The sequence below is a fragment of the Mirounga angustirostris genome, unplaced genomic scaffold (genome assembly GCF_029215605.1).
Source record: "Mirounga angustirostris isolate CCGP_5_RB_7025 unplaced genomic scaffold, mMirAng1.0.hap1 SCAF_17, whole genome shotgun sequence".
Classification (NCBI taxonomy): Eukaryota; Metazoa; Chordata; class Mammalia; order Carnivora; family Phocidae; genus Mirounga; species Mirounga angustirostris.
The window spans coordinates 56,443,314-56,462,369 of record NW_026991725.1 but is presented as its reverse complement, the minus strand read 5'-3'; the positions used below and the strand labels follow the sequence as shown (position 1 = coordinate 56,462,369).

Here is a 19,056-nt window from a genome sequence, read left to right as displayed (position 1 = left end):
CTGAGGCCCAGCCCAAAGCCTGCACCCTGTGCCTGCTGCAATGTGCACGTGCCTCGGCCACAGCCCGCCAGGGCCCGCCAGATGAGCCCCTCAAGAGTATCTGGGGAGCACTAGCCTTGGCATCCTGGAACCGGTTGCACCTCCATCTGTGGGATCCAATGTGGCTGGACAACCAGAGAAAGGAGGGCATGAGAGGGGGACATGAGAAAGAAGGGAGCCCGTGACTCTGGCATCAGAAATGCACAGCCCCCAACAACTCTGTGACCCAGATGTATGCTGGGCACCAAGCTGACCACCTATATTTAGAGGCAGCAATATGCCATCTTTGACCCAAGATGCCCAAACTTACACCTCTACCGCAGGCCCCTGCCCCCAGCTCCGTAGCCATGCCCGCCAGGACGGGGAGCATCGCACCTGGGGGCCTAGCAGGCAGCTCAGAGCGGTAGGATTTTAGCTGACCTTTTGATCTCTGCTCCTCAGCCTGCTCCCTCCCTGTGGTGGCTCAGCCCTAAACACTAGAGTCTTCCTCTCTCTTCTCTCATGCCCACATCCACCTCTGCACACCCCACTGGCTCCACCTTCTAAATATATTCTGAAGCTGAGCATTTCTCCCTCCTCCTCTACTGTCATCCGTGTCAAAACTGCCATCATCCCACACCTCCTAACTCGCTTCCCTCTTTCTGCCCTCTGCCCTTCCCACCCCCAGCCAGGCCATTCTGATCATGGTAGCCAGAGTGATCTCTTTAAAATGAGCGTTAGACTTGGGGCACCTGGGTGGCTCAGTTGGTTGGGTGTCTGCCTCTGGCTTGGGTCGTGATTCCGGAGTCCTGGGATCCAGCCCTGCATCAGGCTCCCCGCACAGCAGGGAGTCTGCTTCTCCCTCTCCCTTTGCTGCCCCCCAGCCCCGCTCATGCTTGCTCTCTCTCTCAAATAAATAAATAAATAAATAAATAAACAAACAAATAAATAAATAAATAAATAGGGGCTCCTGGGTGGCTCAGTCGTTAAGCGTCTGCCTTCGGCTCAGGTCATGGTCCCAGGGTCCTGGGATCAAGCCCCCATCGGGCTCCCGGCTCCGCAGGAAGCCTGCTTCTCCCTCTCCCACTCACCTTGTTTGTGTTCCCTCTCTCACTGTGTCTCTTTCCATCAAATAAATAAAACAAATATTTAAATAAATAAGTAAATAAATAAATAAAAATGAGCGTTAGACCAGGTCCCTCTCTGCTCAAATCCCTGTACTGTTTGGATGGGCACATGTCTGACCCCTCCTTGCTCTCTCCATGCTAGCCCCACGAGCCTCTTGCTATTCCTCAAACATACTATCACGCCCTCTGTCCCAGGACTGCTGTGCTTGCTGCTCCCTCTGCTTGGAAGGTTCTTCCCTGCTGTCATCCTCATACATCACCCCCTCATCTCCTTCAAGTCGCTCTTCAATGTCACCTTCTCAAGTGAGGCTTTCCTTGATTCCTCCACTTAAAATTGCTGACTCCCAGGGGCGCCTGGGTGACTCAGTCGGTTAAGCGGCTGACTCTTGACTTCGGCTCAGGTCATGATCTCAGGATGTGAGATGGGACAAGTCCTGAGTCAGGCTCCATGCTCAGCACAAGTTCTGCTTGGGATTCTTTCTCCCTCTCCCTCTGCCTCAGCCCCCACCTGTGCTTGAGTGTGCACACTCTTTGAATGAATGAATGAATGAATAAATAAATAAATAACAAATAAAACCTTAAAAAAAAATGCTAAGTCCCAGCCTTCACCCTCCCTCACTTCATTTCTTTTTCTTTTTTTTTTAAGATTTTATTTATTTATTTGACAGGGCGAGAGATAGCGAGAGCAGAAACACAGGCAGGGGGAGTGGGAGAGGGAGAAGCAGGCTTCCTGCCGAGCAGGGAGCCCGATGTGGGACTCAATCCCAGGACCCTGGGATCATGACCTGAGCCGAAGGCAGATGCTTAATGACTGAGCCACCCAGGCGCCCATCCCTCGCTTCATTTCACTCCAGACTTGTCACCAGCTAACCATGTAATGTGACCATGTAACGTAACATGTAATGGCTTCCAGGGCATCTGTCCTGCTCCCTGCCATGCCCTGGGCACTCACACTAGGGCCCTGCATGAGGTAGCCACTCAGTAAATACCTGTTCACTGAGAGCAGGAGCAGCGCCAAGCTGCAAGCCCAGGGCTGCCAGAGTCCGACCTGTCCCCCTGGGTCTGTCCCCCTCAGGGATGGCTGGAGAGGGCGTAGCTACAGTAAATACCGTTCTTTGTGGTGTGGACAGAGGGCCGAAGACACACCAATCTGGGAGAAGCGTAAACAGAACGTAGCTGGAATGCCGAAGAGGATACACAGTGAACAGCTAGAAGAACCGACCTGGCAGGGCAGGGATGGGGGGGGGGGGGGGGAGGCCCTGCCAGACACACCCACTGCTCTGTGCCTCATGCGGACCTCTCCCTCTATGGACACTGTGGTCCCTCTCCCTCTTGCGGCTCCAGTCCAGCAAAGCAGGACAGAGACAGCCTCATGTTGGTGAAGGAGAATACAGCCAGGGAGGAGGGCAGGAGGAGGTGATGACCACGGGGGACCACGTAACCAAGAGACTTCATTGTCACGGTGATTCAAAGCAGGTCATTAAAAGAGGGCGTCACTGATGGTGGGGCTGGGGGGGGGGGGGCGAGCAGCAAGAGGAAAGATAATGAAGTGTATCTGTTTATTAAATGCCAAAGCAAACAGACTGGAAACAAAACACAAAGTAAAACACCCCACCCTTAAGCCCTGACAGGCTCTGAGTGACCCCCCAGGAGCTGACGAGCTTCATGGAAGATAGCGGGCAGCGGGGGCGGGCACACATACCCTTCTTCTGTCTCATTGATAATGTCGCAGATCTCCATGTTCAACGTCCAGTCCTCGCTCTGGAGGGAGCCATCTGTTGCCTTTTCTGTAAAGTCAGAGAGAAGACGGATTTACATTTCCCCCAGAATAAGGGGGCCCTGGCAGGAAACAGGAAGGGCCCAGAACCACCACGTTCTCCTCCCAAGCAGATGGGCTGAGCCAACAGAGCGGTTCTGGGGGTACTGTTTCACCAGGGAACATCTGGGACGGGGGGGGGGGGATCTGGGCCTGAGTTTTGCAAGATGGAAAGTTCTAGAGATTGGCTACATGACAGCGAGAAGGTGCTTAACACTTAAAACATGGTTAAGATGACAATCTTTACATGATATGTGTTGTAACACAATTACAATGTTCAAAAATTAAATTTAAAAAACCCACAGCCCCCCTTAAGGTAGGTATTATTCCTTCCCGCATTTAGAAGGAAGGAAACAGGCTCGAAAAGGTTGGGTACTTGGCCAGGATCTCATCACGGGATTGGGGCTGACATGCACTCAATGTCAGGTCTGCCCATCTCTAAAGCCCAGACATTGCATGGCACCAGCCCACCTGCTAACCAAGCTGGACCTCGGATCTGAGGTTGTAGCTCAGACCAATTCTAACCCTGCCCCATCCCAACTGTGTACTCCATGAGAGGGAGAACATCACCACCATTTTGTTCATACAACCCAGACTTGCACCAGTGCTCAAATAATAAAACAGATGACCTCCGTACATGCTGGAAGTGTCCTTGTTCTTTACATAACATCCCAGAACTCACACATCCAAACAAAGCCTGTACTTACAGGCAGTGACAACACACTCCAAAAATATAGCTGTTGCTCAAAACATTTGTGCGACAGCTTCGGTCTGCATTTAAAAGCCTCGCTGCTTTACTTTTTGCCAAAAAAAGGCATATCCCCAACTTTTCCGCCCTCTTTGTTCCTCAACCATAGCACCCAAAGACCCTAGACCCACTGGAACAAGCAAACCCCCCCACAAATGAGGAGGACCTGCGTCAGGCGAATGCCAGGCACACAGCAGACTGGGCAGGGCACTGGGAGATTGGAGGAGCCCATCACCAAAGTCCACGAGGGTGCCAGGCTGGCAGGGACAGAGGTAGTGTTTGGTGAGTGCCTTGTAAGGAAGAGGGAGGTGTGTGCGGAGAGGGAGAGGCAGGGATGAGAACCCGTGTCAGAGACTGTGCCCTGCCCCATGCACGGCATGCGTGTGGAAAAGAGGGGCCACGTCAGGAGAGCCACTTCGGGGGTGGGGACAAGAGCCATGGTGGGAAGGGCGGGGGTAGGCCCCCAGGATGGATGCCTCCAAGCACCAGTCAGCTTCGCCTAGAGAAGCAAAGACTAAGGGCAGAGGCCATAGGAAGGCTCAGGAGACAGGCAGGAGGAAGCCTCTGGAACGGGCCCAGCGGCGTGCTCCCTTGGCACCGGGCTTCAGCCAGGGTGTGGAGAGGGTAAGCGTGTGGGTGAAACGGCTCGCGCCTCCAGCCCACCACGCTCCCTGACACACTCAGCTGTCTCCCCTTCAAGGTGTCCACTCCCAGAAGAGGTGACTCCCCAAAAGGCCCCACACAGCAGGGGAGTGTCTGTGGCCACAAACGCAGAGTGCATCCTCAAGATAAAGCCACTCGGCCTGTGGGCGGCGGGCGGCGGGCTTTCCACCCCTCCACTCTCCAGCCCAGGGAGAGGCCAGTGGCCCAAGAGCCTTCGGAGCTGGTAATCTGTCCCTGTCACAGCACCTGCTGCGGCCCAGACTCTCACAAGGAAGAAAGTCTGTGACTGCACTTTGGTAGGGCCATAGGGACACTGTCTTGGGAGGCTTAATGGAGGAAATATTAAATCAATGAAACCTCATTTCCAAGTTCGGTTTAGCAGCAGAATCCATTAACCTTATATTCACCCGCTCCCTTCCTCTAATAATACCAGGAAGGGGTTCAAAGGCATGATAACTTATCCTCCGGGTAGCGCATTCTATTCAATTACTGGGATTCTGAGTTTCCAAGCTAAAAGATATATACTCGTTTTGATTATAAAGAATCAACCCAAAAAGAATGCTGCTTTCTTTTAATTTTGCTGGAAATGCCACATAAATACAACAGTGGGTATTTGGCTCGGCTGAAACAGATGAGGAAAGTCAGGCTGACAAAGGAGCTCAAATCAGTTGATTTTTCTCTCCTCATAAAAGAATTCCCAGCAATGGGAACAAAGTTGTATCTGATTGCCCCTGGAACTGTGGCCACTCAATGCGGGCTCCCTCACTCCAGAGGAAGCAAAATTCAATCTCATTTCTTTTGTCACGTAAATCGTCAAAACCTAAGATAAATCCTGGTGCAACAGCAGAAACACAATGCTCCAGGGAGCAATGGGGCAAGTCATTCCCACCAGCCAGCCCTCGGGACGGATAAAGATCAAAACGCCAGTGACCCTGGCTGCAAAAGCTGACCTTTCGGGAGTTCTCTGGTGAAATGCTAATGGCCAGGGGCTGAGCAGGACAGGGTTGGGCAGGGCAGGGCTGAGCAAGGCAGGACAGAGCTGGACTGGGATGAGCAGGGCAGGGCTGGGCAGGGCAGGACTGGACAGGGCTGGGCTGGACTGGGCTGAGCAGGGCAGGGCTGGGCAGGGCAGGGCAGGACTGAACAGGGCTGGGCTGGACTGGGCTGGACTGGGCTGAGCAGGGCAGGACTGGGCAGAGCAGAGCTGGGCAGGGCTGGGTTGGACTGGGCAGGGCAGGGCTGAACTGGGCTGAGCAGGGCAGGGGGGCAAGACTGGACAGGGCTGGGCTCGACTGGGCTGGACTAGGATCAGCAGGGCAGACACAGCTCCCATTAAACCTTCCGTACAAGACAGTATGCTAGCTTAATGCTGTTGCCATGGCATTTTCCCCATTCAGAAAAGGCTGCCTCCCGCCTGGTGGAGGCTGGGGGTGCCCTGAAGCCTGCCTGGACCTTGCCAGCAAGAAGCACGCTCTCAGGCTTGTTTCTCGGTGCCCCCACCCCTACCCCTACAGCCTGAAATCCCAGGCAGTCCTGCTGGGAGGAGCCTCACAATCCAGGGGCATGGTTTCTTGCTTGCGACTGTCTACACTTTGATGTTAAATATAGTGACTTCAGAGCCGCCAGCACCAGAAGGTAAAAGAGGGCTGGCTTTAGCATTTTGCATTCAGCAACATCCTTTTGGTGAGAATGGAGAAAAAACAGCCAAATGCTCTCCCTCCCCAACAATCAAGGGTGTGGGTAGGCGCCCAGAGGCAGTGGCAGAAAGGAACAGCACAGGGTTGCTTCATGCCAGGTGTAGGGGAAGGAGAGAAGGGGGTTTGGGTGGGCAGGAAGCTCATGGGATAATATGCACCAATAAGAGGAGATGAGCCGGGCGCCTGGGTGGCTCAGATGGTTGAGCGTCTGCCTTCAGCTCAGGTCATGATCCCAGGGTCCTGGGATCGAGTCCCGCATCAGGCTCCCTGCTTAGCAGGGAGCCTGCTTCTCCCTCTGCCTCTCTCTCTCTCTGTCTCTTATGAATAAATAAATAAAATCTTAAAAAAAAAAAAAAAGAGGAGATGAGCCTTCTGGATTACTACACGCTAGCGAGGCAGGTTGGCATATACCAGTCAGGTGGAAAGAAAAATCAATCCTGACATTCTACACAGAGCCATTATTGTCTATTGCTTCAAATTCCTAACATGCTTTGTGAATGTTAATTGCAGCTACTCTCCTTCCACTGGAGAGACAAGAGAACGGATTCCAAATACTCATCCCTATAAAACAGGGATGTCCTTTTCTCTGACAGCTGTCCCCGCTCCTCTTTCACCCCTCCTCAAAGGAAGATAACAGGTAGACAAAGTATGTCTGGCCAGCCTGTAGACTACTGTGAGGCAGCTCACAGTAGAGTCCCATGGTCCCCATGCCCTTTACTCGAGACTGGCAGAGCCTGGGATGGACCATGCACTGCCCTTGCGGATGGAGAGGGAGATGATTAAGACCCTACCTTAAGAGGTCAGTCTAATGGGAGAGGCAGATAGGAAGTCAGTTAAGATACAGGCCAGGCTGAGCTGTGACAGAGGACAAGCACAGCACTCTGGGTGGCTTTGATACCTGTGCCCTGGTGCCAAGGAGCGGGGAGGAAATTGATGGCCCCCCGCACACACATTGTGACAGACAACAGCATGCTTCTTTAAGCAGAACACAAAGGTTGACAAGATAAGCCAGAGAGAACCAGCCAGTGACAGGGTGAAGTCCCAGAGGAAGCTACTAAGCCTCTGTCTCTCATTCCCCAGCTAGAGAGCACCAAGGGAAGGCATGACGTAGAAGAGTGCTTCCCAAACTTGGCTGCAGGTTAGAATCACCAGGAAGATTTTTTTTTTTTAAGATTTATTTATTTGAGAGGCAGTGGGGCGGGGGGGCGGGGCAGAGGGAGCGGGAGAGAGAAACCCAAGCCGACTCCGCACTGAGCGCAGAGCTTGATCGGGGCTCGATCTCATGACCCTGAGACCATCACCTGACCTGAAACCTAGAATCGGATGCTTAACCGACTGCGCCAACCCAGCAGCCCCTCACCAGGAAGCTTTTTAAAAGTATTTCTGCCTTGGGTGCCTGGGTGGCTCAGTCGTTAAGCGTCTGTCTTGTTCGGCTCAGGTCATGATCCCAGAGTCCTGGGATCAAGCCCCGCATCGGGCTCCCTGCTCGGCGGGAAGCCTGCTTCTCCCTCTCCCACTCCCCCTGCTTGTGTTCCCTCTCTCGCTGTATCTCTCTCTATCAAATAAATAAATAAATAATCTTAAAAAAAAAAAAGTATTCCTGCCTTGGTCCCACCCCCTACCTTCTGATCAGAACCTCTAGGGCACAAGGCCAGGTACCAATATGCTCTAACAGATCCCCAGGTACCTCCACGTGCAGCCAGGGCTGAGAACACGGGAGAAGGAGCGCCAACACGGTCATCCAGCTGACACAAGTGGACCGCAGAGCTATGAAGTGCCGGACCCTGGGGACACAGTGGAAGGCCAGACAGTCCTGTCCCCACCCTCATGAAGCTCCTGGCCCACAGGACAGGGAATCAAGTGACCCTGGTTCTGGTCCTGGCTCGGCCACTGTTGCTTCTGAGCTCTTGGGACTCCTTATGGCCGTTTCTTCCCTGGGCGCTAGGTTTCCTGACATATGAGCTAACGGGCCCAGATGATCTCTGATCCTCACCCTCCTCATCCCCCACCCCACCCTGACAGCTTGTTGGCCTATGTGTACTTTTTCTTTTTTGGCAATGGTGACTTTTTTCATTGTGGTAAGATGTACATAATATAAAATTCACCATTTGAGCCATTTAAAAAAAAAAATTTTATCTATTTATTTGCCAGAAAGAGAGAAAGAGAGAGTGCGTGCACAAGCAGGGGGAGCGGCAGGCAGAGGGAGAAGCAGACTCCCTGCTGAGCAAGGAGCTGGACTCAGGACTCGATGCAGGACTCGATCCCAGGACCCTGGGATCATGACCTGAGCCAAAGGCAGATGCTTAACCAACTGAGCCACCCAGGCGTCCCCATTTGAGTCATTTTCAAGTGTACAGCTCAGTGACGTGAAATACATTTCACCATTGCTGTGCAACCCACCAACCATCCACAGAAGTTTTCATCTTCCCAAACTGAAACTCTGTCCCCATTCAACACTAACTGCCCATTCCCCTCCCCCCAGCTCCTGGCAACAACCATTGTACTTTCTGTCTCCATGAATGTGACGACTCTAGGAACCTCACATAAATGGAAACATACAGTATTTCTTTTTTGTGTCCAGCTTTTTCCACTTAGTATAATAATGTCCTCAAGCCTCATCCGCCTTGTAGCAGGTGTCAGAATTTCATTCCTTTTTAAGGCTGAATAATATTCTGCCGCATGTATATACCACATTTTGTTTATCTATTCACCTATGGATGGACACATGGCTTGTTCCCACCTTTTGGCTCCTGTGAATGCTGCTAGGAACATGGGTGTACAAATATCTGTTTGAGTCCCTTCTTTTTTTTTTTTAAGCTTTTATTTATTTGTTTGAGAGACAGAGACCAGGGGAAAGGGGCAGAGGGAGAGGGAGAAGCAGACTCCTGCGTGAGCAGGTAGATCAATGCAGGGCTTGATTCCCAGGACCCTGAGATCATGACCTGAGCTGAAGGCAGATGCTTAACAGACTGAGCCACCCAGGCGCCCCCAGTCCCTTCTTTCTGTTCTTTTGGGTATATACCTAGAAGTGGAATTACTGGATCCTATGGTAATACCATATTTAACTTTTTAAAAACCACCAAACTGCGCTCCACAGAGGCTGCAGCATCTTACATTCCCACCAGCAACAGACAAGGGTTCCAACTTCTCCACGTCCTCACCAACACCTGTTATTTTATATCTCACTGTGGTTCTGATGTGCACTTCCTAAAGACTTAGTGCTGTTGAGCATCTCTTTACATGTTTATCTGCCTTCTATTTATCTTCTCTGGATGAATGCTTATTTGAGTCATTTTTGAATGAGGTAGTCTTGCTGAATCTGTTTATTGGTTCTGACAGGTTTGTTGTGTTTTTTTTTTTTTTCATGAAATCTTTAGGGTTTTCCACATATAAGGTCATGTCATCTTGTTATTTAATTGCAAAAGTTCATTATTCTGAATATTAATCCTTTATCAGATGTGTATTTTGTAAATGTCTTCTCCCATTCTATAGGTTGTCTTTTCACTCTCTTGATAATGTCCTTCGATGCACAAAAGTTCCTAATTTTAATTAAGTCCAATTTACCTATTTTTTTCTTTTGTTGCCTATGCTTTTGGTGTGATAGCCAAGAAATCACTGCTAAATCCAACATCATGACACTTTTTCCCTTTGTTTTCTTCCTTTTTTTTAAAAAAAGATTTTATTTATTTATTTGAGGGAGAGAGAGGGAGGGGGCACCAGTGGAAGGAGGGGTAGAGGGACAGAATCTTCAAGCAGACTCCCCACTGAGCACGGAGCCTGACTCAGGGCTCGATCCCACAATCCATAAGATCTTGACCTGAGCAGACACCAAGACTCGGATGCCTAATTGACTGAGCCACCCAGGCACCCCTCCTGTGTTTAAGTCTTTTATCTATTTGAATTTTCCTATGGAATAAGGTAAAGGTCCAATTTCATTCTTGTGTGCGTGGATATCCAGTTTTCCCAGCAGCATCTGTTGAAAAGACTGTCCTTTCCCCACTGAAAGGTCTTGGCACCCTTGTTGAAAATCAACTAACCATACGTGAGAGGGTTAATTTCTGGGCTTTCTATTCTGTTCCATTGGTCTATGTCTGTCCTTATGCCAGTACCACACTGTTCACTGTTGATTAGTGAGTTTTGAAATCAGGAAGTGTGAGTCCTCCAACTGCCTTTCCTCTTCAAAGTTTTTTTTAACTATTTGGAGTCCCTTGAGATTCTTTAAGAATTTTAGGATGGGGGCGCCTGGGTGGCTCAGTTGGTTAAGCGACTGCCTTCGGCTCAGGTCATGATCCTGGAGTCCCGGGATCGAGTCCCGCATCGGGCTCCCTGCTCAGCAGGGAGTCTGCTTCTCCCTCTGACCCTCCTCCCTCTCACGCTCTCTGTCTCTCATTCTCTCTGTCTCAAATAAATAAATAAAATCTTTAAAAAAAAAAAAGAATTTTAAGATGGATTTTTCTATTTCTGCAAAAAATTTTGGTGGATTTTGAATGGGGCCGCAATCAATCTGTAGACCATTTTGGGTAGTATTGTCAACTTCAAAATATTAAGTCTTCTATCCATGAATATGGGATGTCTTTCCATTTATTTATGTCTTCTTTAATTTCTCTCCGCAATGTTTTATAGTTTTCAGTGTACAAGACTTTTGCCTCTTTGATGATTCCTAAGGATTTTATTCTTTTTGATGCTATTATAAATTGAATTTTCTTAATTTCCTTTTCAGATTCATTATATAGAAACAGCTGATTTATGAGTGATTTTGTACCCTTCTACTTCTGAATCTGTATCAGTTCTAATATTTTTTTTTCATGAAATCTTTAGGGTTTTCTACACACTAAGTCATGTCATCTGCAAACAGATAATATTATTGTTTTCCTTTCCCATTTGGATGCTTTTTTTTGTTTAAGTAGGCCTTCCACACCCAGCATGGAGCCCAGTGAGGGGCTTGAAGTCACAACTGTGAGATCAAGACCTGAGCTGAGATCAAGAGTCAGATGCTTAACCAACTGAGCCAGCCAGGCATCCCATTTGGATGCCTTTTGTTACTTTTTCCTCCCTAATTGCTCTGGCTAGAACTTCCAGTACTGTGTGAAAGAGAAGTGGTAAAAGCGAGCTTCCTTGGGCTAACTAACATAACACGTTTACGAAACCTGATCATACACCGTTAAAAGCAAACATAGCTGAAGAGAAGACCCATCTGAGTCCTCACTGCATGGAAAGTAGGTTATCTGCTGGGGGGAGGGGCATGTGAAAGCAGGAAGCACATCAGGATCCAGAGGACTCTGCAAGCCAAGGGGCTTTGTATCTCTGTTTCCAGCCCCACGGAAAACAAGTTAGACTTCCCTGGTTGGAAAGCCTTCACACCAGCCGACTTGCCCATGCTTAGCTCCAATCCCATATCCTCTCCAGAGGCTCCTTCCATACCATCTCCAACTGATGCCCCGTGATAAGCTTTCCAGCACTCGAAGGCATAACCTATGCAAGGATTGAGCTTTCAAGACCATTCTAATGTTATTCTAAGAGTCTCTTCCAGGGGCACCTGGCTGGCTCAGTCAGAGGAACATGTGACTTTTGATCTTGGAGTCATGAGTTGGAGCCCCATGCTGGGTGTAAAGGTGACTTAAATAAATAAAACTTTAAAAAAAATGTTTCTTCCAATCTTACTGGCTTAATGAGCAATGAGTATATTCTTGGCTCCATATCTAAATCTGAAGCTGCACGAAGGCAGGACATCTTCAGTTCCTCAGCAGGGTCCAACCTTATGCTGACGAGGGTCTTTTAGAAGTAAGATGACGACGGTAAACCCTGGGTTTTAGAAGTAAGATGATGACTGAGGTCCCTGGGTGATAGGCACTGGGCATTCTGGCAAGAGTTGAACTAGGTTCCCAGCTGTCCCCATGTTCTCCCTTTGGACTCAGAAGCTGGAGGAAAGGACATCATAGCAGAGAGTATGAACAGGGCGTCTGAACTCATACTTTGGTGAATCCTACTTCTGCCAATTACCGTGTGACCGCAGGGCAGTCATTTGACCTGTCCAAGCCTTTCTGTCATCTGTAAAATGTGATGATAATAGCAGCCCTTTTCTCACACAGTTGTTGTGACTAAACTGAACAACACACAACAAAGCACTTGACAGAGCCTCTAATACAGAGTTACATTCCTCCACAGGCCATGGTAATCGCTGTTACTTTTATTATGACTACAGCTCCTATGAAAGAGATTCTGCCAATGCTCCCCTGGCGCCTCTTCCTTCAGCATTCCTGCATCACCACTGCCACCTACAGGTAAGTAGCTACCACAGGCCATGCCCGGCCGGTCCAGTGCCCTAGGATCCTGCGACTATCTAGAGCCTTTCTGATTTCTGCATTTCTGAGCCAGGAGAGCCCCATGCCCAGAAGCCGCAAGGGGCTCCCGTTTCAGAAGGAAGCCCCCAAACAGCCTGGCCCCACTACAAAGTAAAGAAAGAGCCACAGCACAATTTCCTGAGGAGTCCGAATGTTAAAACTCCAAGAGGTGTTAGAGCGCATCTAGTAAGAAGATTCCCCATGAATTGCTCAAAACAGATGCCACGTTTCCTGCACTTCTGGAAGTGGGGTTCGGGGGGAGGGGAGAGAGGGCACGATGCTGCTGCTAGCTTCCCGACAGCTTCTTGCCCTCAAAGCTACCATGGAACGACTGATCTCAAGTCTTCAAGTCCCTTTCTTTCATTAATAAACAAACAAATATATAAATAAATAATTTTTTTTTTAAATGGAGAAGCAGAGGCACCTGAGTGGCTCAGTCGTTAAGCATCTGCCTTCGGCTCAGGTCATGATCCCAGGGTCCTGGGATCGAGCCCCATCGGTCTCCCTGCTCAGCAGGAAACCTGCTTCTCCCTCTCCCCCTGCTTGTGTTCCCTCTCTCGCTGTGTCTCTCTCTTGTCAAGTAAATAAATAAAATCTTTAAAAAAATAAAATAAAATAAAAAATAAAAATGGAGAAGCAGAAGGGAGAATGAAAACCAAAGTCTACCAAGTACAACTTTCTGTTTGGGCCAGGTTCTTCACTTACATTACCTTATTTAACCCTTCCTTCCTCCTCTTGACAGGTTACCTCTATTCTAATAGGTGAGGAATATGAAGCCAGCTTGGTGAGTGGCCCCAGAGTGCACAAACCACACGACTCCCGTCTTCTTGGTAGACCCAGCCTTGGGCTCGGACCCATCCCCAAACAGAGGATGGCAGGGCAAAGAGGACCCTGGCCTCAAGAGCAGATGAGTCCATAGTTCTTGGATGCTGACCCCCGCCCGACTCTGCAGGCAGAAGTGTAAAAAACAGTGCTGATGAAAGGTCAGGTCAAAATAGCTGCTGGATCGGCCTTCTCCCTTGTTCTTCTTTTCTCATTAATAAACTTTTAATACCAGCATAATTGTAGACGTACTGAAATGTCGCAAAGATCGTACAAAGGGTCCCCATACGCCCTTCTCTTCGTTTCTGCTAATGTTCACATCTTACATAACCACTGGTCACTTGTCAAAACTAAAAAATTACCATTGGCACAGTACTATGGACTAAACTCCAGCCTTGACTCAGATTTCTCCGGTTTCTCCACTCACGCCCCTTTTTGTCCCTGATCCAACCCAGAATACCATACTGCCTTTGGTTTCCCCGCTTTTAAGTCTTCTGTTTTCTTGAAAGACCAACAAACTCACAAAATCACGCACTTACTCTCCTGTCTGGAGAGCTCAATTCCAAAGGGCAGCTCTGTATGAGCCCCAATTCCACACCCTGGCCTAATTAGGACACCACATCCTCCCACTCCCCAAACAAAGGAGTCCTTCAGGCCAGCCAAACAACAGAGAAAATAGAAGCTTGTTAGCCACACAGGCCCAGGGCTGCTGATCCAAGTTCTTTTTTAACTGGAATTCCCTTGAGAGGGATCCACAGATTTAAAATGCATTTGGGGTGTGTTCTCTAGAAGCAGAGCCACTGGTTTGATGTATTCTCTTCTTTGTACTTACTGGAATATTTTATGTGTGGAGTAAATGAGTGTGCGAGAGAGGAGCTGGAGGAAGACTTGGATTTAGGGCTGGGATGGCACTGGGCAACCGGGGCCTGAGGAGAGGTCTCTGCAGGAGCCAGGCCCAGGCCAGGAGGAGGGTGTGCGGTGGTGGGCCCGGCCTCGCCTGGCGAGCCCCACCAGCTGCTCTCTCTGACAGCCAGGCAGGTGGGCCAGTCCACCGGGAAGATAAAAGATTCCCGGGACACTGGTGCTCAGGTCAGAGCTTCCTTAAAGCAGAGCGGATACGTTGCCGATCTGTTCTTCCCCCAAGTGCCTCGGAAGGGGCTGTTCACCTTGCTCACGTGCCACTCTGCGAGCAGAGAGGCGCACCTGCAAACGTCCCTGTGCACGGCCCCAGTCCGAGCCCTTGCTCTAGCTACTCCTGATCACTGATCATGCCAGTCCTCGGGGAACGGGGACATGCAAGGCCATCCAAAGGCTTCCCGGTGTAATTCAAACAACTGAGAGATCTCTCCATGCCAGGCACTGTGCCACAGTGGGCCAGAAAAATAAGCAAGACGGAGCTCCAGCCCTTAAGGAGGTCACCAGGCAGGAGACCTGCAAACAAGCAGCCAGTACAGAATACGATGAGTGTTATAACAGGAGGGAGGGGGGCGAGGAGACCGATGGGCAACAGATGATGGAGGAACAGTTAATCACGCTGGAGAGCGGGGAGGAAGGGCCTGTGAACGCTACGGAAAGGACCTGGTGAAATGAAAGAGCAGAACTTTGGAGGAGGAGGAGGGGTCCTCGCAGGCAGCGCGAGTGAGGTACGCAGATATGTGAAGGCCTGTCAGGGCCCAGATGGAAACGCCGGGATGTGGTGAAGGGAAGCAGGAGAGAGGAGGCCAGCTGGGAGAGCCCTTTCATTTTCTGTAAGGAGTCTGGGCTTTCTGCGGGAGGCAACGGACAGGGCTTTTCAACAGGAGTGACGAGAATATTTGCACCTGACCCAGATCACTCTGGTAACAGCGTGGGGGCTGTACTGGAGCCGAGAGAGACTGCAGGCAGGAAGCAGGGCCAGGTCACAGAGCTGCTCGGTAGAGAAGGGAGACAGGACGGCATCTGGTCAAGGGCATGGTCATGAAGTCGATGTTCGAGGGGTCAGTCCTGGCTCATTTGACCCTGGGCAAATTTCTTGAACTGTCTGAACTACAGTTTAGTCATCCTTGAAATGGGCCAAACACTTGTTCCTCCTCAATAGGATGGTCGTGAAGATGAAAGGAGTGAATGATATAAAACACGAAATGGGGACCCCAGCACACAGTAAGGGTGTGACATATATGAACTATGATTTTTTTTATTAAAGATTTTATTTATTTATTTGAGAGAGAGAGAATGAGAGACAGAGAGCACAAGAAGGAAGAGGGCAGAGGGAGAAGCAGACCCCCTGCTGAGCAGGGAGCCCGATGTGGGACTCGATCCAGGGACTCCAGGATCATGACCTGAGCCGAAGGCAGTTGCTTAACCAACTGAGCCACCCAGGCGCCCTGAACTATGATTTTTAACACATGCCTTAAGTGGACTGGACTTTGGGAAAGACTGATTTCGTGTGGGGAGGGCGGGGAGGGGGGGTCACTATCTCCCAGGCTTTTCCAGCAGCCTCCAGACAGAGGGTGAGGAGGTCATCCTAAGTCCCTCCCAGAGGTACCATGACAGGGCTGCATTCTGTTGGCAAGGCACCAATCAGCCTAGGAGATCAGCCAGAGACCACAGACATCACCCTGAGCCAAGCTAAAAAGCAAGGTCTCCTTTCTGCCTCAAAGAGCATTTACAAAATTCCAAGCCGGGAGAAAGACTCCCCAAATTTCCCCCAGGCGCACACCTGCTGTGCTCAGTGAAGCCAGAGTGCTTTGACTAACTCCTGCAAAGAGCTGTCCTTCAGAACTAGGTAAAGAGAAACACTCTCCTTGCCACCATCATAGCGTTCGCAGTATTCAAAGGCATTTATGGGGAGCAGTGAAAAGCAACCCATCAGAGTAAGGCTCAACTGTTAGCTGGTTTTCCCATCTGCAGGCCTCGTCTTAGGAGGAAGAGCAGCTACTAAAAAACGCCCATGGTAAAACAATAAATGAAGTGAAATTCTTACTCTTAAATGAACACACTTTTAACAGAATAATACCCACTGCTGGGAAAGCTGATGTGAAACCAGATCATGACATTACTGAAGGTAGCATACATTTAAGAACTCTTTGGAAAAACAACTAGGGCAACAGATATCAAGGGGTATGCTGTAAAAGGTTCTTACTTCTTATCCTTTGACCTCATAATCTCTTTAGGACCCCGCTTAAAGAAACATTGCAAAGGAAAAAGCTACACAACCCAGCAATTCCCCTCATAGGTATACACACCCAAGAGAGGTGAAAACGTATATCCACACAAAAACTTGCACATTAAATGTTCACAGCAGCATTATTCTAGTAGCCAAAAAGTTGGAACCACCCAAATGTCCATCAAGTGATGCACAGATAAACAAACTACGGTATATCCATACAATGGAGTAGTATTTGGCAATACAAAGGAATGAAATTCGGGTATGTGCTACAACACTGATGAACTTTCAAAACATTATGCCAAGTGAGAGAAGCCAAACAGAGAAGGACAAATACTGTATGACTGCACTTATGGAAGGTACCTAGGGTAGTCAAATTCCTAGAGACAGAAAGCAGAAGGGTGGCTGCCAGGGGCAGCGGGGAGGGGAACGGGAGTCATTGTTGAGTGGGGACAGGATTTCAGTTGGGGAAGATGAAAAAGTTCTGGAGATGGATGGCAGAAGTGGTTGTACAATAATGTGAATGTACTTAGTGTCACTGAACTATATATACACTTAAAAAGGGTTAAAATGGTAAATTTTACGTTATATATATTTTATCACAATATTTTTAATGGAAAAAAAAGACCACAGGTTGTATGATTACATTTATACGAAATGTCCAGAAGAGGCAAATCTATAGAGGCAGAAAGTAAATTAGCAGTTGCCTATGGTCGAGAGAGATGGGAAGTGATCACCACTGGGTATGGGATGATGAAAATGTTCTAAAATTGGTAGTAGTGATGGTTGCCCAACCCTGAAAATACACACTAAAAACCACTGAATTGTACACTTTATTTTTTATTTATTTATTTATTTTTTTTTTAAGATTTTATTTATTTATTTGACAGAGAGAGAGCGAGAGCAGGAACACAAGCAAGGGGAGTGGGAGAGGGAGAAGCAGGCTTCCCGCCGAGCAGGGAGCTCAATGTGGGACTCGATCCCAGGACCCTGGGATCATGACCTGAGCCAAAGGCAGATGCCTGACGACTGAGCCACCCAGGCGCCCCTGAATTGTACACTTGAAATGGGTGAATTGCATAGTATGTGAATTATGTCTCACCAAAGCTGTTGAAAAAAGGGGGGGGAAAGCTACACACAGGAACATGTTCAATACAGTATTATTTAAAATTCACAAAACTTCTCAAATATGAAATAGCAAAAGGATGGTTAAGTAAATTATGGTATATTTATCAACTCAACTGAATATTATACAGCCATTATTAAAGTCATATAGAAACATTTTGTGATGGCATAAAGGAAACAAAAAGGATGCATATGGATAACGCCTGTAAGAGAAACAGAAAAAAATGAAAATAATCAATGTGTTGAAGCATCTGACATAGAGGCAAATCTAAAAATTTGTACTGTTATTATTGTTTTATAAACAAAGAATGGGAATACTGTATTGCAACAGACTAAGAAATAAAATGGCAAATTCATAATCAAAACTAAAATCCAGTTATTCAAGTTCTTCCATCAAAAAGAGCCAGGCGGGCGCCTGGGTGGCTCAGTTGGTTAAGCGACTGCCTTCGGCTCAGGTCATGATCCCAGGGTCCTGGGATCGAGTCCCACAACGGGCTCCCGGCTCAGCGGGAAGCCTGCTTCTCCCTCTCCCACTCCCCCTGCTTGTGTTCCTGCTCTCGCTGTCTCTGTCTCTGTCAAGTAAATAAATAAAATCTTTAAAAAAAAAGAGAGCCAGGCACCAGACATAAGGCTGTCCTGAACATAAGCCTTTTTATTGACTCTAAACACTATTTTCTCCAAGAATAAAAGCCCTCTTACCCCCGTATCTTCCAAAAGGCATTTTCATCCTGACCAGGCCTCCCTATTAATATTAACTCCCCCTTGCCCTAGAGTGGGTTACTCATGACTTGTTTTTCTCACCACCTGGTAGGGTCCCCAGCTAGTCAGGAAGGAGCAAACCAAGAGCCAGTCTGGGCTGGTACAAGGAGAGGCGGACATAATATACACATGTGATTAGCATTCCAAAGACAAATACAACAGGGTTCTGAATCATCTGGGAAATTGCTCCTATCCATCAACATAGAAAGATCGGGAGTATCAACAGTGAGAACAAACCGGGAGATTACATTTAAATGTAACCATATTTAAATATGAAGAAGAGACCAGACACAGCATGTATTCCTACTTGTACAATATTCAGGGCTAACAGACTTATCACACACAGGTTGTATAACTTACTAATGACAACGTGACTTTAAACAGTGGTTCTAACTGGGTCACCTTGAATAATACCAAACAAAGCTTGCCAAGGGAAACATGCAAATAAGATGATCATGTGGGGAATCCAGTGGGGAATGGGCATTTTCCTAGCATCTTAGAATTTTTATTGTAGAAAATGAAACATAGTATCTATCTAGCTTCCTCAGCACTGAAGAAACAGCAGGACAGCATTTCATTCTTCAGTGGAGTGGAGTCCAAAGGGAGAAATGAGCCTGACGATTTCCACACATCACACCAAGGCAAGCTGGTATGTGGACAGAACGGCACAGATTTACTCGAGGAAGCCTGAGCAACGGGTAGATAGTACCCACCACCCCGTGCATCACAAATCACAGCAGACAAGTAGCAGAGGCCCTGGAAAGAGGCCTCCCTCCCTCCCTCTCTGAGGCCAGG

At 48.6% G+C, this 19,056-nt stretch overlaps 1 protein-coding gene across 6 annotated transcripts in view; it reads right to left on the bottom strand.

Annotated features, from left to right (window-relative positions):
* TOM1L2 (target of myb1 like 2 membrane trafficking protein) overlaps positions 1 to 19,056 on the bottom strand; it is a 119,708-nt gene that overhangs the window by 56,207 nt on the left and 44,445 nt on the right. For all 6 annotated transcript variants that reach the window (XM_045889723.3, XM_045889724.3, XM_045889725.3 and 3 more), the window contains exon 2: positions 2,848 to 2,932. In XM_045889723.3, the coding sequence (XP_045745679.1) occupies positions 2,848 to 2,932 (85 nt within the window). The remainder of the gene's footprint in view (positions 1 to 2,847; positions 2,933 to 19,056) is intronic.